Raw genomic sequence first — 22,922 nt, forward strand, 5'->3', positions numbered from 1 at the left:
TCCAAGAACTCTCAAAGGGAAAAAAAACCCAAACTGAAACCTTTTGCATTCAATAGTGCCATCTACAGGTTATGCTCTGCATATGTAGTCAGTTACTGTGAAAGATTGTTTTATTGTATTTACTTTATAGTCCACCTTTCTCACTGAGAGCCAAGCTACAAGTGACGCCTGACACAGGTTGGACACTTGTCAGCTTCCCTCAAGTTTTGATGGGAAGTGTAGGCAGCTTGGCGGAATGTTGGACAAGTGACAGTTGAAAAGTCCATTGGACAGCAGTCGGAGAGCCAAGCTGCAAGACCAGGATGCCTACATTTCCCATCAAAACTTGAGGGAAGCTGACAAGTGTCCAACCTGTTCCACCATGTTCCAGCTGAAAAAAAGCCCTGAGACTAACAAAATTAGTGTTAGGGTAGGAGCTTTTGTGAGCCACAGCTCACTTCTTCAGATATTTAAGATTCTTGAGATGTTGCAGTCATTTGTGTGCTGCAGGTATCTCTAGATTACACACACATGATCCAGGCAAAGCCAGTAGATCTCCTCCTAAAGGAAAAGCAGAGATTTGGGGGAATAAGCTGCCACTGTCCGGTAAGAACTGAAATGAAGAAACACACAAACTTTTAAGTGGGAGGATGTTTGTTACAAACTTGGTTTCCCAGATTTGCTTCACTTTTCCAGAAGACACTTTAAAGAAATGAAACATCAATTTCCAGGTGTATTCCCCATGTTGTATGCATTTCTTAGCCTGAAGGGAAGTCATACCAATTACTTTTTAAAAAAATAATTCTTTCTAACACAGGTTGGGAAGCTGATCAAAGAAGCTGCTTCAAAAAGTAACCTCAAAAGGGTGACGCTGGAGCTTGGCGGGAAGAATCCTTGTATAGTCTGTGCAGATGCTGACTGTGAGTGTTTTGCAGGGGGGTGTAGTGGAAGTATGACATTTTTTATTGCAATAGTACTGTCTTGAACTAGGGTTGCCAACCTCCAGATGGGGCCTGGAGGTCTCCTGAAACTGCATTTCATTTCCAGACGACACACACTCAGTTTCTCCGAAGAAAATGGCAGGTTCAAAGTGCAAATGCTACGGTATCACACCCCTGCAGAGTTCTCTCCCCTCCCCAAACTCTTTCCTCTCCAGGCGACACTCCCCATATCTCCAGAAGTTTCCCAATGTGGAGTTGGCAACCCTATCTTGAATGCGTCTAGCAGATGGTGGTGGAGAGTGCCGGCAAGTCATAGCTATAGTGACCCATGGTGGGGTTTTCATGGCAAGAGACTAACAGAGGTCGTTTGCTATTGCCTGCCTCTGCAACTCTGACCTTCTTTGGAGGTCTCCCATCCAATTACTAACCAAGACTGACCCTGCTTAGCTTCTGAAATCTCATGAGATCAGGCTCAGCTGGCCTATCCAGGGCAGGGCAGGTCTAGCAGGAGGGGCTCCCAAAAGTTGAAGGTAGGGGAGTGCATTTGAAAGTGAACCTTCCAGCTTTTTGTCTTTGATGCTGAGATGGTGGCAAAGTAGGTCTTAAACCTTGATCTCTGAGAGCTAAACTACAAGAGACGAATTACACAAGGACGCTCACATGAAAGGAGTCGTAATGTTAGCCAGGAAGCTGAGTTTTAAAAGATACATCTGAAGGTTTTCAATTTCCCCTCTCTACAGAGCCAAGGGGAGGTGAAATTGGCAGAGCCTTTGGGAGGCTAAGAGGAAATTAACAAACCCTCTGAGGCGGGATCTTTGCTGGCTCTGTAGAGAGGGGAAATCTGAACTGTCTTTTAAAACTCAGCTTCCCGGCTATCATTGTGACTCCCTTTACGTGCACATCCTCGTGTAATTCATCTCTTGCAGTTTAGCTCTATGGTCTGACTTTTCCCATTGCTAGCCTGCAATCGATCCTTTTGGGTTCTAGATAATAAGTCCCGAGTTCTTCCATGTCCCAACCCAGGATACTATTCATTTTATTTACCACGGTACATTAATAAAGGCCAGAGCTCAGTGGCTAGAGCATCTGTGTTGTATGCAGAAGGCACAATCCCTGGCACCTCCCATTAAAAGGACCAAGTAGCCGGTGGTGTGAAATGCCTCTGCTTGGAGATCCACTGCCAATCTGAGTAGACAGTGCCAACAATTCCGTCCCTGCTGAGAAGAATTTTCTACTGAGCCTAGCATTGCTCTAGCAACAAGGCCAGGCCAGGCCTCATTGTAAACATGGTTTTCTTTTTCTTTGCCCTGTATTCTCGACCTCTCCTAGTGGACTTAGCAGTAGACTGTGCCCATCAAGGAGTCTTCTTCAATCAAGGCCAGTGTTGCACTGCTGCCTCTCGGGTCTTTGTGGAAGAGCAGGTATACCCAGAATTCGTCAAACGCAGCGTGGAGTATGCCAAGAAACGGCTTGTGGGGGACCCATTTGATGCCAAAACTGACCAAGGTCCACAGGTAAGACCACCGCCATAAACATGCATGTTGGTTCAGAGTTCACATCACTGCGACGTACAGCTCTTTGCTGTATCAAACGAGGCTGCACATCAACATCTAGGGATCCTATTCCTCTCATGGAAAAAAATGCAGCAACATCACATGCTGTGTCGCATATCTTCCAGTAAGAAACCAAAATGGAAGTGATATAGGGTAGCTCTAGGAATCACTGGAAACTCTATAGTTTTAGTTTCCAGTGATTCCTAGAACTTGCCAATGTGACGCAATGCAGCCCACCCACAGTCCTCCTGCCCTAGCAACATGTTTGCATGTAGGTTCTTGTGCAAGGTTTTATGGTGCCATCCTAGGCAGAGATACACCCTTCTAAGCCTGTTGATCTCAATGAACTTGGAAAGGTGCAACTCTGGTTAGGGTCGCACTGTTAGTCACTTAGTATTATTCCCGTTGTACTCTAGAGGTCACTCTACTGTTATGCTCTAACAATACTTCCAGGGCTGAGGAGCTTATTGTCTGAACTTGAGCCAACATACAAAACCCTGGTTTTAGTAAACTAACTATGGTTAGCGTGGTTGTCTGTCTGCAGGACACTTTGCTAACTGTGGTTGATTAGAGACCATCTAACCAGACTCTGAAATTGGTTTATTAACCTCTATGGTTTTGTGTAGTATCTGAATGCAGGCATCCTAGAGCGCCCATAACATGGTGACGTCACTTCTAGTTATACATCTGGAAGTGAAATCATGGGATGCCAGCCCCTCCCCCTTTTTCCTCACTGCCCTATCAAGCAGTGATGGGGACCAAAGCAACTAGGGTTGCCAATCTCCAGGTGCAGCCTGGAGATCTCCCAGACTTACAACTGATCCCCAGATGACAGAGATTAGTTATCCTGGAGAAAATGGCTGCTTTGAAGAGTGAACTCTGTGTCATGGTATTATACCCTGCTCTCTCCAGGTTTCACCTCCAAATCTCCAGGAATTTTCCAGCCTGGAACTGGCAACCCTATGAGCAAGCCAGGAATATACGAAGATGTCTGTATGTCATGTGAAACCCTCGTTGAGACGAATGGTGGTTTAATAAGCATCTTCAAATCCTGGTTTAAGAACCTGGCTTGACAGATACTCACTGACTGTAGTTAGAGGAGCGGCCCACATTCGCACGATCACACGAACAACAGTTCGTTTAATTAAACCATGGCTAAAATTTCCATTTGAACTGAGCCAGTGTGCAAAGAGGACAAAGATGTGCTTCAAAACGCTTTGGTCTTAACAGGTCCTCTCATCAGAGATCAAAAATTGGCTTCTGTAGACTTCTGCAAACAGGAGAGATCTGGTACCAATAACAGCTGCTCTGTTCTCTTCCTCTCCCCTACCCCTCCCTGGCCTGTTCCCTGTATTGTGACAGATTGACCAAAAACAGTTCAATAAAATCTTGGAGCTCATAGAAAGTGGGAAGAAGGAAGGAGCCAAGCTGGAATGTGGCGGCCTGGCCATTGGGGACAGAGGCCTGTTCATAAAGCCCACCGTTTTTTCGGAGGTCACAGACAACATGCGCATTGCCAAAGAAGAGGTATGTTGCATCAGAAATCTCTGACACTGGGATAATTCGGCATAACGAAACCCAATCTGGTATAGTGGTTAGAGTGTCAGACTAGGATCTGGGGGGCCAGATTCAAATCCGTACTCTGCCATGGAAGCTCACTGGATGACTTTGGGCCAGTCAATACTCTCAGCCTAACCTACCTCATAAGGTTGTTGTGAGGATGAAACACAGGAGAGGAGAACAAGGTAAAGTGATTTAGGTCTCCATTGGTGAGAAAAGTGGAGTATAAATTATGTAAAATAAAATAATCTATACTTGGGAAGTGTTGTTTGATACAGTGTAGGCCTGATCTATCCCACGAGGGTGACAGACAGACTTATCTAAGCCTGTTTGGGTTCTGGTATGTTACTGTGATTAAGGAACTTGCTTAAAAATGGATTGCTCACTCTTTGACAGAACTCAGCCACTTTTGTTTTGACTATAACAAACCTCTGCAAAAAGTCTTGCCCTTCTCTTTATGCTCATAGCATTGCAAGCAGTAAATCGGTGCATTTTGATTACTCTTAACGTTTATCTTTTATTTTTTGCACTGCTAAATAAAAGCAGGCTGCTGTGGATAAGTGACGAATGGTAACAAATGCCTTTTCCTTAACCAAAGTGACTGGTAGCTTTTGCTTAGTAAATGTGTCTTTTGTATGTGTTGGCATTGGAAACAATTGAGGTAACATCCAAGCTGAAATAATCAATGCAAAAGACAGGCGATTAATCGGTTGGCCCCTATCTCACAAAGTATGTTACTATTATCCCCACAACAAAACACCCTGTGAGGTGGGTGGGGCTGAGAGAGCTCCAGAGAGCTGTGACTAGCCCAAGGTCACCCAGCTGGCTTCAAGCGGAGGAGTGGAGAATCAAACCCGGCTCTCCAGATTAGAGTCCTGCGCTCTTAACCACTACACCAAACTGGCTCTCTTACACATGGGCAAAACTGGCCATACAACTGTTTTTGGTGGCCGCTACCTTATGGAACAGCCTACCCGAAGAGGTCAGGAAAGCTGCCACTCCACAAACTTTCCACAAACGATGCAAAACTGAATTATTCAAGAGGGCTTTTTTTACTCCGATAGGAAGGCTGTACTGTAAGGAAGTGGTCTCAAAGAGATGCATCAGTTAAGAGATAGGGACCATAGACTTTACTGCTATGTGCTACTATGTACCATTTGTTGCTTCAAGTATGGTCCTACTAAGTAGTTCTATGCTATTTAATATGTCAGTCTTAGAACTGCTAATACTCTGTTTCAGCATTTCTTTAGCTCTGTGTATTGGATTTCTGATGGTTTCAAATCTTTTACAAATTTGCATTTATATACCCTATCTCATTGTTTATTGAATTGTCCTTGAAACTGATGGTAATAACTCACTCTGTGTAATCTGCCTGGAGTCTCAGTGAGAAAGGCGGACTATAAATGACGTAGATAAATAAAAATAAATGCACGTGATGTTGGCAGATTTTTGGACCTGTTCAACCCATAATGAAGTTTAAAAACCTCGAAGAAGTCATTCAGAGAGCCAATAATTCGGAATACGGACTCACTGCTGCGGTGTTTACGAAGAACTTGGACAGAGCCCTGACGCTAGCTTCAGCACTACAGTCCGGGACAGTCTGGTAATGTCACTTTTCACTGCAAAAGACTGACCAATGCAAGATACCTTACCTTTTATTCAATCTTGAACTTGCCACTGCATATATATAAAGTAGCAAAACAGTGTGTTTGTCCTGATATTTCCAGGGGCTAGATAGTCTAGATTTTTGCCAGTATGCCATGAGTGTGTGTTATGTGCCATCAAGTCACCTCAACCTATGGCGACCCTATGAATGAAAGATCTCCAAAATGTCCTATCATTAACAGACTTGCTCAGATCCTGCAAACTGGAGGACGTGGCTTCTTTTATTGAGTCAAGCCATCTCGTTTTAGGTCTTCCTCTTTTCCTACTGCCTTCCGCTTTTCCTAGCATTATTGACATTTCCAGAGAATCTTGTCTTCTCATGATTCGACCAAAGTATGATAGCCTTACTCTTGTCATTTTAGCTTCTAGGGAGAATTCAGGCTTGATTTGATCTAGTACCCACTTATTTGTCTTTTGGGCTGTCTACGGTATCCGCAAAACTCTCCTCCAGCACCACATTTCAAATGAATCAATTTTCTTCCTGTCAGCTTTCTTTACCATCCAACTTTCACATCCATACATGGCAATGGAGAATACCATAGTTTGGATTATCTTGATCTTGGTTCCCAGAGAGACCTCTTTATCTTCAAGGATCTTATCTAGCTCCCTCACAGCTGCTCTCCCAAGTCTCAATCTTCTTCTGGTTTCTTCATTGCAGTCTCCCTCTTGGTTGATGATTGAGCCAAAGAATAGAAAATCTTGAATCCAGTAACCCGTAGGAGGGCGATAAAATTGGCCAGGAGTGGATTCCCCCACCCACTTACTGGAGAAAATTCCAGGGGGGCTGCTGTCCTCGAGGGTCATTGGCAGGCAAGAGCAAGCCAAGCGTAGCCCTGATTGTCCAGCCAGGACTGCTCTGCTCAGACTCAGTGAGAGGCGGCAGTGAAACCCATAGGGTTGCCCGTCACTGCTGGCTGAGTCCCAGCTGCAAAGAGCAAGCCTGCACCTGTCATCCCACTGACTCTGTCTGAGCTGACTTCCTGACTGCTTGCTCCAGGACCGTTTTAACAGCCTTGCCCTGCCTTTATAGAGTTGCTCTTGCTTTGGGAGAGAATGTGTGCTCTAAGATGGAAATCTAGTTGGTCTTTAAGGACTCGAATCTTGCTCTCCTACTACAGACCAACACTGCTACCCACTTGAAACTAATATAAGAGCTGTTATTGTATCCTGAAGCAGCCTGAAGAGCCCAGACTAGCTTGAGCTCATCAGAGCTTGGAAACTAAACATGGTCAGCAAGGTTAGTACTTGGATGGGAGACCACCAAGGAAATCTAGAGTTGCTATGCAGAGGAAGGCAATGGCAAACCACCTGTACTCATCTCTTGCCTTGAAAACCCCACAAGGGGTTGTGACTTGACAGCAATTCATTATTATTTCTTGTAATCCGAACTGGCCTCACTTTGTTACATTCCCCCTCCACAGACTTTCTATTGTGCGTATAAATTGGCCTGCTGGATTTATACTCCTGTGTGTCTCATGAAGTGGGCTCTGCTACAATCAATGTTGTGAAGATGCCATGGGACTCTTATTTGGTGCTACAGAGTAGCATTGCTGCCCATTTATCTTTTTAATCTTAACCCGAGTTGGGCTCTCTTTATCTTTCACAGGGTCAACTGTTACACTGCCCTTTATGCGCAAGCTCCCTTCGGTGGCTTCAAAATGTCAGGAAATGGCAGAGAACTGTAAGTTGGACTTTCATTTACTCATTTAAAGGCGGGGGGGGGGAACCTAAATTACACTTGAATCTAACTAAATTGATCTTAAGTCAGCATGACCACTTAAGAGTTTAGTGTTCCAAATGCTTTCTAGCTTACTTCAGTGGATCAGGGACTATCTGAAATAACTGGGCATGCTATTCTGTCCCTGGAAAAACACCGGTTTTCTGTGGGTGCTGTTCACCTCTTGAGCTGTGAGTTCTTCAGGGATATTCTCATTTGAGCATTCCTTCTCTGAGGACAGGGCCTTCTCAGTGGTAGTCCCTCCTGCAGAACTCCTCAAGCAAGGAATGTGGGTCTGTCCTGGAGCCCTCTAAAGCCTGGTAGAATGGGAAACACAGACTGGCTTGCTGCTTGTTTTTCAGATGTATTGTTTAAAATGTTTTTAAGCTTTGGTAGCTGGCAAGGGTTGCCAATCTCTGAGTGGGCACTGGAGATCTCCCAGAATTACAACTGGCCTCCTGACTACAGAGGAGAAAATGGCTGCTTTGTGGGGTAGACTATACAGCATTATATCCTGTTGAGATCCCTCCCCAGGCTTCACTCCCAAATCTCCAAGAATTTCCCAGCCCATAGCTGGCAACCCTATTAAACTGGCACAGGCAGTGCCATTTCTGGCTGGTTGGCAGTGTATGTATGTGTAGAAGGAATGAGGCCTTATAGCAAATGCAAGTAATGTTTTATTGGAACACCCCGAGTGAATATCAATCATCATAGAGGTCCATGGGTCTTTGGGCCAAGCTACACATATCGAATGACACTTGAACGGCAAGTGGATTGAGTGGAGGGCAAGTGAACAGGGAGAAATACACTTGCCATTCAAGTGTCATTCGTCATGTGTAGCTTGGCCCTTTGTTTTATCTTTGTTTTCAAGGATGTAACACGTATTTTAGCATCAAATTTTGTGAAAGATCCAGGATAGCAGTTTCGGTGGCTAGAGCTTTGTCTTCTTTCTCCCTCTCAACCTGTAGGAACACTTGCATCCAGAACTTAAGACCCTTCTTTTTTTCCTTGCAGCGGAGAATATGCTTTGGCAGAATACACAGAAGTGAAAACAGTGACGATAAAACTGTCGCAGAAGACTCATTGAGTAAGAGAACACCAGGAGACCTAAAATTCTGACACTCTGAATGTTATTGTATGGACCAAGGGGGGGAAACGTGCTAAAATCCATGGAGAGATTGAAAATAAACTCCTTAAACAAAACAAGAGGGAGGGGGGAAACCAAACCAAGAAGACGCTATATTGTTTTCTTAGGATCTTGTTTTAGAAATCTGTATTGTCAGTTACGTATTCCCAAATCACTAACTGCACAAATGATGTTCTTGCATAACCACATATGGATCCTAAAAAGATCAACATGTAGATGGACCACAGTAGTGGTAAAAGACGGAACCAAGATGTTGCTTAGCCACGGGTGGTAGCCCCCTGACCCCAGAGGCAAGGCCTTCTAACAGTGGCAGTACCCCCGCATCTCAGATGCTCTTTCCCGAACCTTTTAAAACCTGCATTCCATTTAAAAATCCCGATACACAGAGCACTTTGTTCAAATCCTCTATTTCGCTTTTTTCACAATTAGTATTGGTAGTATTACTGGTCCGGGCAAGCCTATATTTCCTGCCAATTTTGCACCTTCTGCCAAGGCAGACCTCGGTTTCGCACCCCAGCTCCTCCTTCAGCCTTCTCTATTCTTTCTCCAATTGGCCTGTGAGAGTCACAACTCATTTTGGCGTCCCACAGCTGGAGAATCATTGAACTTAAAGAAGATTCCTTCTCTCCCCATCCTCGCCTGCTAACTAGGTGCACCATCCATATAAAAATGTAAATTTCTATTTTTGCAGTACATTTTAGTAAAGGAGCTCAGCTTCTGGGTTTTACCATTAAAAGGTCTTGGGCTTTTTTTTCCTTTTTGATGAATTAAGTGTGAAGGAGTGCAACATACAGGTTAGCTCTCCTGAGCAGTGGCCTTGTATAGGTTTCATTCGTTTCAGTGGGACATATGCAGGGTTCTTCTTTATGGGTTATGCCCAAGGAAGAGAGATTCAGAGCCAAGCTACAAGTGATGAATTACACTTGCCTGGCAAGTGAACAGACTCACGTGTATTGATCAAGTGGAGAGCAAGTGAATGGCAAGTGAACAGGCGGAATACACGTGAGTCTGTTCACTTGCCAGGCAAGTGTAATTCATCACTTGTAGCTTGGCTCTCAGGGCCAAACTACAAGTGATGGATGACACTTGAATGGCAAGTGTATTCGTCCCTGTTCACTTGCCCTCCACTTGCTCTCCACTCAATCCACTTGCCGTTCAAGTGTCATTCGTCACTTGTAGCTTGGCCCTCAGAACGCTGTTTTGTACACGGGGGTCTGTCTTGCAGCACTTCCCCGTTGTTGTCAGTGTGGCTTCCGCCTTCCCTTAACAGCAGCCATTCCCCCCTTTACCAGCAGGGGTCCTCTTTGCTATTTAAATCTGCAACAGGATATAAGTGTTATAACAGTTGGTGTATTGGGGTCTCAGTTCATCTTACAAAGTCTGTAGTCTCCCTTTGCGACAAAAGGGGGGGAGGTTAAAGGCTTATTAACCACATATTATAATAACTATATTCAGTTGCAGATTTTTAAAAAGCCCCATGGTGGAGGTGGAGGGAATGCCCACCCTCCATGGAGATGGAAGCAAGGAAAATGGCTGCCTGTGGACGGAACTAAGAAAATCAGGGTTTTTTCCTGCTATGTGACAACCGTCCAAACTTTGCTACGATCTTTCCCAAAGTATTTCAGCAAACCAGGTTTGGGAAAAGCTAAGGAAACACCAGGAAGTGAGGGCTGTCGGGCGGAGGGGAGGGCAGGAACCTATCTCCCAACAACATTGAACCTGTGGAGAAGATTACTGCCTGGAACGTTCCACCTTCTTCAGTGACTGGCATTCTGAAAACCGTTTTACATAAATGTTATCCCTTCACGTCAATTTCTGTAATGGCTGACTTCAGACTCAAGGTGAAACTGTAGTTTATTTTTATCTGGTTAGTTTGTAAAACTCGATCTCGTCACTTCCATCCTAGTTTGTCTTAACCAAGACTGGTTTCATTGCTTTAATTCTGATTGGGCTACTTTGCAGTTAGGACGCACATGAGAACAGTGCTGAAGAACGAGCCGAGACTGAGCTAGAACATCCACATTTTATACCTCAAGAGCAACCATAGTTAAGATTTTCCAACCATGATTTTGGATCCTGATTTGACACACCCTAATTAACTGTGGTTAAGTGGAGTGGTCCACATTCAGGCAGTCAAGCTAACCATGTATATGTTACGTGCTGCCAAGTTGCCTCTGACCTATGGCGGCCCTATGAATGAAAGACCTCCAAAACCTCCTATCATTAACAGACTTGCTCAGATCTTGCAAACTGGAGGATATGGCTTCTTTTATCAACTCAAGCTAACCATAATAATTTTTTAATTAAACCGCGGTTTCACGTTATATCTGAACCCATCATCTTTTAACTTCTTAACGTAACAGAGGTTAATGTTTTTTGTATACACTGAATTTTTTTCTACATTTTTATATTCAAATAGCATTAGGCACTAATTGTAAAATAAAACCCGGTAGAGCTTTTATATTCTATTGCATGTTAGCCGTTTTTTTTTATAATGAAATATTACTTTAAATTTTTAAAATATATGAATATAAATATATATTTATAAATTAGAATGCAATTAATCTATTTTTATCACTGATGGTATGTGGAAATGTTATGCTTTTTTACAAAAGGCATATTGTTGTAATATTAGTGCCTTGATTCTTAATAAAACGCCTAATTTTTGTGATACGGCTCTCTGTACTGTTTAGGAACCTTATGGATATTAAATTGTTGCTTTTTCAAAACACAGGTTTCATATGATGCTCTCTGCGTCAGACTTTTGGGCTGCAAGCCTAAGGACGCTTTCTTAGAAGTAAGCCCCATTCAATCACAGTCCAAGTAGACATAAGAATCACTCCATTGCTGTATCATCTGTGTTGTCTGCTCTTCTAACTGGAGGTACCAGGAATCGAACACAGGACTTCCTCCATACCATGCAGATGCTCTTTACCACTGTGCCACAGTTCTGCCTTTGTTTCCTTATGGAATCTGAGGAGGAATCCAGAGGGTTTCCATGGAGTCTCGTACTTGGGCCTTGCTTAGGTTCAGCCAGGGCATGGCATCACAGACTCCTAGGCAGGGCTTTTTTTCAGCTGGAACATGGTGGAACAGAGTTCCGGAACCTCTTGAAAATGGTCACATGGTTGGTGGCCCCGCCCCGATCTCCAGACAGATGGGAGTTGAGATTGCCCTCCGTGCCACTTGGCGGCGTAGAGGGCAATCTCAACTCCCCTCCATCTGGAGATCAGGGGTCGGGGCCACCAGCCATGTGACCATTTTTTCCAAGGGCAACCCACTGAGTTCCACCACCTCTTTTCCCAGAAAAAAAGCCCTGCTCCTAGATGCATTACATTCTTGTTCCAGCTGAACTTCTATCTTGGCCTCCTTCGGTAGCATCTGTGGGGATTTGAACCTGTATCTCCCCTGCATCCTAGTCTGACACTCTGACCACTACACAGGCTCTCAGCAGGTACCAATGAGATTGCTTCCCAGACAGTGTTAAGCCCTATCTTTCTTTATTTCCTAAACATTTATCCTATGTCTGGCACTTAAACTGGACCCTTGATGGTCTGATATTAACGCAGATGTTATATTGACAGCTAGTGTTTAGTAGTTAGTGCTAGACTAGGATCTGGGAGACCCAGGTTCGAAGTCCCACTCTTCCATGGAAGCTTGTTGGGTGACCCTGAGCCCATCACATGCTCTCGGCCTACCTCACAGGGCTGTTGTGAGGATAAAGAGAGCCAATTTGGTGTAGTGGTTAAGAGTGTGGGACTCTAATCTGGAAAGCTAGGTTTGATTCCCCACCCCTCCACTTGAAGCCAGCTGGGTGACCTTGGGCTAGTCACAGCTCTCTCAGAGCTCTCTCAGCCCCACCCACCTCACAGGGTGTTTGTTGTGGAGATAATAATGGCATGCTTTGTAAACTGCTCTGAGTGGGCATTAAGTTGTCCTGAAGGGTAGTATATAAATCGAAAGTTGTTGTTGTTGTTATTAAAATGGAGGTGAGGAGAACAATATAAGCTGCTTTGAGTCCCCATTGTGGAGAAAGGTGCAGGATACAAATGAAGCAAATAAAATAATAAATATTGAACACTTGCTTCCATTTTTCTACATAGTTCTTGGGTGCTGCAGACAGATACCATTTGATACATTTATTTGGACAAAAGATTTTAGACTTGTCCTACTAAACTTAATTTGCAAGTATACAAGCAGGCCAGAGTGGAAGTGATTGAGATTTTGGAGCAGGTAAGCACAGCTGCTAATTCTGACTCCTGCTTCCTTGATCCCTGGTTGTAGTTCCACTACGGGCCAAGCTACACATGATGAATGACACTTGAACGGCAAGTGGATTGAGTGGAGGGCAAGTGAACAGGGAGAAATACACTTGCCGTTCAAGTGTCATTCGTCATGTGTAGCTTGGCCCTACCAGGCTGTACCTGGGTCTTAGCTAATGGGACAGACGAAAGGAAGCTCTTATTCATTGAATGCTGCTTTAACTTCACAGCCGCAAGATGTAATGAATAGGAACAGTCTTAGATGGCTTTACAAGGCAATTAGACAAATTCATGATGAATAAAGTCTATTGAAAGAGAATTTTATGCAAAGCACTCTGCTTCAATTTTATTTTCCCTTTCAGTTGACACCCCCTAATAATTAAGACACCAGTCAGTGATCTATAAAGAAATACGAGCTTTATTTGTCAACGAAACCCAGATGCTATGTCCTCATTAGGACATATGCACAAAGAGCAATCACATCAGAGAATCTTATATACTCTTAAAGCTAAATTGTTTACAGAATGATTATTTGTTTACAGAATATAAAATCAAAGGTTAATACAAATAATTCTTTAGAATTACAGTTTCCAGGATATACGGCACCTAAGAGACCTAATTGATAGGACAATAAAATCTCACTGTAGTATAAACATACTAATTTTCCTGGAGCCACGCTTTTTGTTATGGGTATAGAACCTGAGGGCCAAGCTACACATGACAAATGACACTTGAATGGCAAGCGTATTTCTCCCTGTTCACTTGCCTTCCACTCAATCCACTTGCCATTCAAGTGTCATTCGTCATGTGTAGCTTGGCCCTGAGAGACTATTTTTTTCAAGACTAATTCTTGATTGCAAAGAAATGAAAACAAAAAAGGTTGACATTCTCTCCTTACTGTAGAGCCAATGCGAACTGCAGCTTAATCTGAATGAAGGATTTTGCCTACCTAAGTAGCTTCTTTCTATCTGTGTAGGAGTCCAGCTTCAATACAGCTCATATAAGTAAAGGATCAGAAAAATCCTTTTACATCTATCAATGGCTGTGAGGCATGAGAACTAAATAGAACCTCCATGTCCAGAGAAAGTGTACTTCTACAGTTGCCATCCTCCAACTGCAGGTTGGAGTTTTCCTGGAATTACTACTGATTTCCAGACTACACAAATCAGTTCTGTTGGAGGAAGTGGCAACTTCAAAAGGTGGGCTTTATGGCATCACAGCCTTGTTGAGTTCTCTCCCCACCCTACTCTGCTCCCAAATCTCCAGGAATTTCCTAAACTGGAGTTGGCAACCCCATCAATGCTATTTGTGACAACAGAATACTGGACTAGGTGGTTGTTGGAGTCTGATTTCAGGAATAAATTCTGATGCCTGCATTCAATCCTAGTTACCTGTCCCCCACCTTGCTCCCTTCTAAATTTAGGTTGAAAGCTCTTTGGGAGCTGTCCCCTGTGTTTTTGCAACACATCTACTCATAGCACTTCATCAATAATGAGTTATTGAGCTGGAGTTTACACCCAGTTCTAAGAGTATCCAACTTAGGCTCAATAGGAACAGTGACTAGTTAGCACACTACAGAAAGCAATTTCTATTTATTTCATAGTTCACCCTTCTCACTGAGAATCTAGGCTGATTACAACATTTAAAAGGATGCAATAGGAAGTCGACATAAACAGTGTGATAAGATTGGATTACAGTGAAAGCAATGCAATAATACAGCAATAATAAGACATGACAATATGAGGAACGCAAATGCTGGAAATGAGAGGACAATGCAGTTAGAACAAGATAATGCATGCAATAAAAAAAATGAAATTCGACCCTCAAGTCAGAGTTGATTTATGGCAACCCCTGGTGGGGTTTTCATGGCAAGAGACTAACATAGGTGGTTTGCCATTCCCTGCCTCTGCAACCCTGGTCTCTTTCGGAGGTCTCCCATCACCATTACTAACCAAGGCCGACCCTGCTTAGCTTCTGAGATCTGATGAGATCAGGCTCTCCTGGGCTATTTAGGTCAGGAAGTGTGCAATAACCAGAGCCTCAAATGGTATTCCTTGCTCCGTAGTAGAAGCAGCTTGGGACAATTCCAGTTTTTCACAGCCTGCAGAATCCTAGAAGTGGAACAACCTTTTGGACCGACTGTGGTTGGTCATTCCAGAACTGGGAGCCACAATATCCTCTCCTTATGGGTAAAATGCTCTTTTTCTTTTGCCCATTTACCACCAGTTGGGAACCGTCTACAAACTTTTTGAGGGTTGATGTTAGACTGGGTCTACACGCGCAACAAAATAAAGTGTTTGCATGGGCAGAAATCAGGCCAGATAGTCCCATTTGTAAATATATATTTATATTTATTTACACCCAAATAGGGTCCCCAAGGCAGAAAACATTTCAACATTAAAACAGTTGGGCATTACAAAACATTTAAAATAATATATAAAACAATTTAATGAAAACACACAATAATCACACATACCCTGCATTTTTTTTAAAAAAAATGCTCCACTGGAGGGAAACTTTTATCTCAGCTCTTCAGAGGGTCAGAGCAGTTTTCCCACTGGCAAGGAATTATTATTGGGGGATTGTGTACTACGATGAGAGAATCCCAGCTTCTTTCGCATGGAAAACCGCCTCCGTGCCCACCAAAAACCAGCACGGCAGGGAGAAAGCGTGCAGCCGCCTCTCTTGGCTGCTTTTCTACTTTTTTAGAAAACCAAGGCCGCCTTCCCAAGCGTGCGTTTCCGCGCTCCTTTTCCCTACCGCCTCTCGCTCCCCTTTGCACGTGTGAACCAAGCCCCTGCCTCGACGGAAAGGGCTGCCCCCGTTGCGTTCCGGGCGGCTCCTTCCTGCTTCTGTATCCGCCGCTGCCAGGGCCCGCCTCGCAGCCTCTCTCTCCACCCATCGCCTCGGATGGAGGAAGTCTCGGGGCGGACTCGCTCTCGTCTGGAAAGGGCGTCCCGGTTAAGCGCCTTTGCGCCCGCGAGTAAGAGTCCCTGCTACGCAGCGTCCCCCCAGGATCGGGGCTCTGCCGTCGAGCCTAGTGGTAGGAGCATCCCTCTCCCCCCAGCCTCCTACCGCTTCCTCCTACCCCTTCCTCCTCTTCCTCTGCGTCGCAAGGCGCTTCTCCGGCCAGGCTAGCGCGAGAGGCATTTCGTGTTACGTTGAGGGCGGACAGAAAAACTTTCTCAAGGGCGATGGTGAAAAGCAGAAGGGCGTCTACACGTGCACCGCAGGGTTGCCAACTCTGACTTGGGAAGCCCCTGGAGATCTGAAGGTAGTGCCTATCGAGAGGGGAGTTTGGGGGAGAGATTGCACCTAGAATCTGTGATATATTGCCACCTCCAGGGAAGTCTGGAGATGAGTCGTAAGTCCGGCAGAATTCCAGGTCCCACCTGGAGGTTGGCAACAACGTGCTCCTCCGCTCCAGCCGGTTTCCTGCACCAAGAGGATTTTCCATTGGGGTGCGCGGTTGGTGGGGTGGCTGGCTGCTTCGCTTGCATAACTTCAGGCGGGGTGAGATTTCCATCCCGTGTTTGAGCTTTTCTGTTCCTTTCCCCCAACTCTGCAGTCTCGTATTCCTCTGGAAATTTCATCCTCAAAACCAACAAGATTGCAGTTTTCTGGAATTTAGGGAGGTCACCTTTTGGTGCTCCGGTGTCTTCCCTGGCACTTGTAAAGCCACCCCCGCCCTACCCATCACTGGTCTGGGCAGGAAAAGTCGCCCCTTCTCAATTTTTGTTTTAAAAACTGCAGTTAAAGGCACAGAGCCAGAGGAAGGTGTGTGTGTGTTTGTGAGAGAGAGGTCGTAGCCTTACTAGAGTTTCTGGGAAATGGGTGTTGATTTCTACTCACACAATAATCTCAGTCTGTGGAGAAGAATGCTAGGGGAATTTTCTGAAAGTGACCACAACTTCAAGAGCTTTAGGTGGGTAGCTGTGTTGGTTTGCAGTAGAACAAGGGGCGGTTCTTGCTTCCAGAATTTCTTTTGCAAAATATCAGATTCCTATGGGGTTGCATTTTACTGCTGAGAATCCCCCCTCCCTCTGTATTGTTGCGCTGTGGTTGGCAGTGTGGAAAACTATCCCGTGCTTGCAAAATTCTGTGTATGGAACGAGGTTAGCGTATGCTCTGTTTGGAACTACTGAATGAACACTTATTTAGGAAAACTTTTGCACCTATCTATTCAGAAGCAAGCCTCAGTGTATGCAATGGGATTTTACTGCCAAGAAACTGTTTTACTTCCAGGAAAGTGTGTATAAGATTAAAGCCTTTCTGCATAACATGTGTGCCTATTGACAAATGATTAAAAAGTTAACTAAATGTAATAAACGTTAAAGTGCTTTAAGTTTTTCTAAAGTGACTTCGTATTCCATTCAAATCCTGCTACAATAAAATATATCTTGTCTTTCCTGTCTTTCTGGATGCACCTTGAGTGTCAATATTGGCAGAAAAGCTTTCAATAAAGAAAGAACAAATGTTGTAAGCAACGTTTCAGCGAGTCATGCTGTCAAATTAGCACATCAAACAACCCCCTATTCTAATTTAGCATGGCAGAAAGCTCCTTGATATGCTAGCTTTCTGTGTGCGAGGAGCTTGTTTTTTGCCTCCTGTGTATGATTTCTCACCCACTCTCAGTCTAAAATGTTGATGTTCGGGAAGGGATATTTTTGCAAGTTTGAACCTGTGCTCTGAACTCTATGGTGTAAACACTTGTTTTTTGTCCAGGCCTCAGTGGTGAACAACCCCAACTTTTTGATATTTAAAATATTTGAATACTGTTGCCATGCACAAACCACATACCTTGAATTCTTTGCTGTATCAAACTAGTTGCCTTCCGATAACCCCTTTGTATCCATTTCCCAGCTCAGGACACACCAAGTATCTGCAACGTTCATGCAGCCAGCTCTGGTGGGGCAGCTGGACACATCTGTAGGGCTTTTGCCTTGGTTCTCTAATAGTATATATAAGTCAACTTCTAGTATAGTCAAATTATCGATACTGAAGACAGAGTATACGAATTTGAGCCAAAGGACTCCAAATGTGCCATTTTTCATTGTGGAAAACTTTGAAATAGCCACACAACTTTTCTGATTTTTGTAGGGGGAAAGATGGATTGGATGGTTGAGTTCAATGGCTAGCAGGGCAGGTAGAATTGGCTAGAAAGGAGATTAAGAAATTTGTCTGTAGTCCAGATTGGGGTGGTGGATTACCTAAAGGACGCTGGGATGACTGGAAAGAGAAAAATGCTTTAATAGTTGGCAAGGAGGCAATATCTGCCCTGAACGAAACCACCCATGTGACTGCCGGGAGAGTATAATGGCAAGCCCCCTCCTCATAGGGGCTAAGCTGTCTCCCAGCTGCCAATAGCAGAACTCGGCCCTCCTAGCCCTGCCTCATTGCCCGCTGTTCCAAGCTAACGCCAGTATGGGCCCGGAGTATAACTTACTCAAGGCGAAAAAGGACCTCGAACCTCCCCTGTCGGTGCCAGATCAGAATCAAATCAAGGAAGCTTTGGGTACCAAATTACAAGCTACAGTGCATGTGTTTAATAATCCCCCACGTGATGATGAAAAGCTTGTATTTCATAATCCCCCATAAAATGATGAAAAACATTAGGATTAATAAAGAAAGTGTTTGGAGACTGCTGTTTTCGACATGAATTTGTTATGGCATTTACCGGGGCCTTTACACTGGAGCATTCTAAAGCTTTATGCCTATTTTTACCTACCTGCTGGAGTCAATTCAGCAGGCTGCATTTAGGAAGAGATACAGAGAGAGATAAAGAACAATGCTGGCCTTTGTAATTCCAATAGAGAAATACCACGTGGGATTTTTTGCTCAGAGGAACCAAGGTGCAAATGGATACCAAAGAACCCAATAGATATTTATTAGCCTATCTGCATTGAGCACAGCGAGGCTGGCAAGAAAAGGGCCTTTAAAATTATCTTCCCCTCTTTTTTTTATTTTGTAATTTGCAGCCTAAGGAAGAGGTTTGGAGAACTCGAAAACTTGCACACTGGCTGCTTCCACACACGTTGGATAATCCACTTTCAATACTCTTTAGTGAACATTTGAAACTGATTTTCCATGTGTGGAACAAAAAATCCACTTCTAAAGGATTACGAAAGTGCATTGAAAGTGCATTATTCAACGTGTGTGGAAATGGCCACTGTTTTGTGCCATTTTGGTTGGTCCTAATAAAAGGCAGTATGTGGATAGCGGTTTGTTTTTGGATTTTGATTTTGGACTAGCACGACTGTAAATAACTTTTTCATTTAGGAAGGCCTGCAAGATAGTTTTATTTCACAGGCCTTTTGGCTGAGGCTCAGCTGCTTAGCTAGATTTAGCTGTAGTTTTAATGTGCGTGTTTGTTTTTTAATCTGTGCAGTAACTTTTCTAACTTGTCTATGGTTTTTAATCCTTTTTTAAAAAATTGTACTGATTTTTCATTTTTGTTTTCACCGTGTACGTTTGCATTGATATCGATAATTCACTTAAATGTTTTGGTGTTCTTGCAATTTGTTGCTACAGGGTTATATGCCTTGAGTCAAAGGAGAGAAGGCAGGGCTTTAAATAAATAAAATGGTATCATTATGGTTCTAAATTGGATTACACTTTTGTTGTGAGCCGAAGTTAGATACAGTTCCTGAGAATGCTGTTTGGCAGTTTCCTGTAGACTGAAGATCAGAGATTGTAAAGATTTAAACACTTATCTATGTGGACTTGAAGTGGGATTCCAGAGGAGGTGTCTGTTTGCAAAATGAAGCTATGGGTGCGGCCAGATCTCACCTGCAGAATTTCCATGTGTCAAAGACTCCAAGAAGGGCCAGGAATATGAGGAGACTCCTTGAGAGTCAGGATAAATCTCATAGCCTGCAGAAGTGGGCGGGACGGTATGGGATTCACCCAATGCAGTGAAAAAATGAGTTTGTCTTTTGCACTGTCTTTTCTCTGAGTCTTGGGCAGAAGGTCAGCTCTGTCTTTAATGGCTGTTTGACGGGTGAAACAAATTGGTCCGTGCAAAATCCAAACCAAGAACAAAATCCTTGTAGTACCTTTTGTTAGGACCAACAAAACTGACACACATTCAAACAGCATGGTATCTCCCCACGTGAAAATGCAGTGGCCAAGAATGGTGCTGTTGTTGAATTTCTTGATGTTATGCCATATTAACCCGTGGCCGGGCCCCTAGGCTTTCAGGTATTTTGGGGCCCCTCCGGCGCTTCAATATTTCACTCCACTACAGCTGACAGCCTGACCCTGGTACGGTGGGTACTAGACTGCAGTACATAGCCCTCTATCTGTTTTGAGAGTCTCCTGAAGAATTCTAGTCACAATTTTAAAAATATTTTTATCGCACGAGTAGAAAGCAGTACTGCAGTCCAAGCTCTGCTCACGACCTGAGTTGATCCCGGTGGAAGCTGGGTTCAGGTAGCTGGCTCAAGGTTGACTGAGCCTTCCATCCTTCCGAGGTCAGTAAAATGAGTACCCAGTTTCCTGGGGGTAAAGTGTAGATGACTGGGGAAGGCAATGGCAAACCACCCCGTAAAAAGTCTGCCAAGAAAATGTCGTGATGCGACGTCCCCCCCATGGGTCAGTAATGACTCAGTGCTTGCACAGGGGACTACCTTTACCTTTACCCAGGGCTTTTTTTCTGGGAAAAGAGGTGGTGGAACTCAGTGGTGGAACTCAAGACCACACAATGATGTCACTTTGGGTCAGCTGGATCGGGGGGGGGGGGGTTAAAGTTTAAATTGCCCTCGGTGAAAATGGTCACATGGCCGGTGGCCCCACCCCCTGATCTTACAAGGGCGGCACAGAGGGCAATCTAAACTCCCCTCTGTCTGGAGATCGGGGGGGGGCACTGGCCATGTGACCATTTTTAAGAGGTGCTGGAACTCCGTTCCACTGCGTTCCCACTGAAAAAAACCCATCTTTACCTAATTGTTCAATACTGTAATATTTTGAAGCAAATAAAATTTTGATTATTTATTAAAAATATATAATTTATGGATAATTGTTTTGATATAAGAGACAATTTGTTTCACTTCAAGAAGGAAGCAGTTAATTATCTTATTAATAGAGGTTATATAAGAGAATCAATTAATTGTAATTTATTTCAGGGTATAAAAATTGATGAGCCCCTAATCCCTGTGGGGGACCCTAGGCTTTGGCCTAGTCTGCCTTATGAATAAAACGGCCCTGGTTATGCAACTCTTAAAGGCCAGGTGTCCGGAGCAGGCTCCTCCTGCCCCGGACTGGGCGCGCACGCCGGCCTCCCTGCCGCCCGCGGAGCTCCCCCCCCACCTGCGAAGCTCCCCTCCCCACCCACGGAACTCCCCTCCCCAATCCCGCGCACCCCCCACACCCCCCCCCACACCCCTCGGGGACCCCCTACCTGCGGGGAGCATGGACGGGGCGCACGGCGAGCCGGGCCGAAACAAGGAAGCGCTCACCCGCGCCGCCGCCCCTGTCAGCAGAGCCGCACGGGCCGGCATGGACGGCCGCCGCGCCGAGGGAAGCCGCTCCGACGAGGGGAAGGGCTGCAGCCCAGGAAACGCCGAGGCGGCCGCCCGCACCGTCCGGGTCGGAGGCGCAGGAGTGGGCCTGGCCGGCAGCGGGGCGAGGGGGCGGGACGGAGAGCCAGCCACGCCATCCCCTGACTGGCTGGACGGCTCCTGGGAGGGCTCGCCGGTGTGAGCCACGGGCAGGGATTGGCGCAGGGCCAGCACCGGCGAGCCATCAACGGGGAAGAGGAGACAGCTGGCGGGACAAGGAAGAAGTGAGGAGGGAGGATGATGGACGGGCACGGTGACCAAAGGGAAGGGGGGGGAAACCGAGGGAGAGCAGAGGGTGGAGGTGGCACGCACAGGGATTGGTGACGGGTCCAGAGGCGGGGAGGAGAGCCGCTATAAAGGGGGAGGTCCCGATGACGCCGAGGAGGAGTAGCTGACTGAGAGGTGGCACAGAGAGAGGGAAGGAGAAGTTCTCGGAGACAGCTAGCTGGAGACAGAGGCTGCTGGAGCAGCCACGGTCCCAGCCCAGTCTGAGGCAGAGGGAACTCACCCCTCCCCCTGGAGGCAAAGGAAGGGACGGCGGAGCACGAGGAGGGCGCGGTTGGGGGCGGGGCGGGGCCTCACAAACTGGTGGAGAAAGCAGGCACCGGCGGACCCGTGAGGCACCCGCTTCCGCACCTACCCACCCCCGCAGGCTGGAGCAGCTCCCGTACCCTTATACGCCCGGCAGTGCTGCAGAAGCCGAGCGGAGAGACACCCCCGGCCAGCCCTGCCATGGATCTCACCCAGTTCGGGCAGTGGCTCACGGAGCATCAGGGCCAGCTGCTGAAGGAGGTGGCCCAGCAGCAGCTGGATGCCCAGGCCGCTCTCGCCCGCCAGCAGCAAGACGCTCAGGCGGCCCTGATCCGGGGACTCCAACAGACCCTGGCCCAGGCAGGGGCCGGTGCCGGCGGGGGCGGGGGAGGCGCCAACCCCCGCCCGCCCTTTCACCTGGCCAAGTTAGGGCCAGAAGACGACGTAGATGCCTTTTTGGAGGCCTTTGAACGCACGGCGGAGGCGGCAGGCTGGCCGCAGGCCCAGTGGGCCTTCATCATTGGCCCTTACTTGACCGGAGAGGCCCAAGCCGCCCTGAAGGCCCTCCCCAAGGCCGAGAGTGCCGACTACGTCAAACTCAAAGAGGCGGTCCTCGACCGCTATGAGATAACGCCGGAAACCTACCGCCAGAGGTTTCGGGCCATCACCTTCCAAAAGTCAGACCGCCCCCGCACGCTGGTAACCGCCCTCCAAGATACGGCGTACCGATGGCTAAGGCCCACCACAGACGAGGGGCGGAGGATTGTGGACCAGGTGGTCCTCGAGCAGCTGCTGCAGGTGATTCCCGCCCGAGCCAGAAACTGGGTGGCCTACAATAAGCCCGGCACCCTGAAGGAGGCCACCACCCTCTGGGAAAACGTGATGGCCGTGGAGGCTCGAGACCCCCCGAAGGCAGAAGCTCGTCTGGGTGGCGAAGGGGGCCAAGGTCCCGGCGGGAGGGGTGGCCGGTCCCGGTCCGGGCCTCGCCCACCCACCCCGCTCAACGCCG

The 22,922-nt window shown here is 46.1% G+C and overlaps 1 protein-coding gene across 1 annotated transcript in view; it reads left to right on the plus strand.

Annotated features, from left to right (window-relative positions):
* Positions 1-11,233, plus strand: part of ALDH1A3 (aldehyde dehydrogenase 1 family member A3) — a 37,316-nt gene extending 26,083 nt beyond the window's left edge. The window contains exons 8-13 of the mRNA XM_055002604.1: positions 797-899; positions 2,250-2,434; positions 3,836-4,000; positions 5,479-5,636; positions 7,305-7,379; positions 8,430-11,233. Coding sequence (XP_054858579.1) covers positions 797-899; positions 2,250-2,434; positions 3,836-4,000; positions 5,479-5,636; positions 7,305-7,379; positions 8,430-8,502 — 759 coding nt within the window. The 3' untranslated portion in view covers positions 8,503-11,233. The remainder of the gene's footprint in view (positions 1-796; positions 900-2,249; positions 2,435-3,835; positions 4,001-5,478; positions 5,637-7,304; positions 7,380-8,429) is intronic.
* The last annotated feature ends 11,689 nt before the right edge of the window (positions 11,234-22,922 follow it).

Source organism: Eublepharis macularius, chromosome 18 (genome assembly GCF_028583425.1).
Source record: "Eublepharis macularius isolate TG4126 chromosome 18, MPM_Emac_v1.0, whole genome shotgun sequence".
In the NCBI taxonomy this organism is placed as follows: domain Eukaryota; kingdom Metazoa; phylum Chordata; class Lepidosauria; order Squamata; family Eublepharidae; genus Eublepharis; species Eublepharis macularius.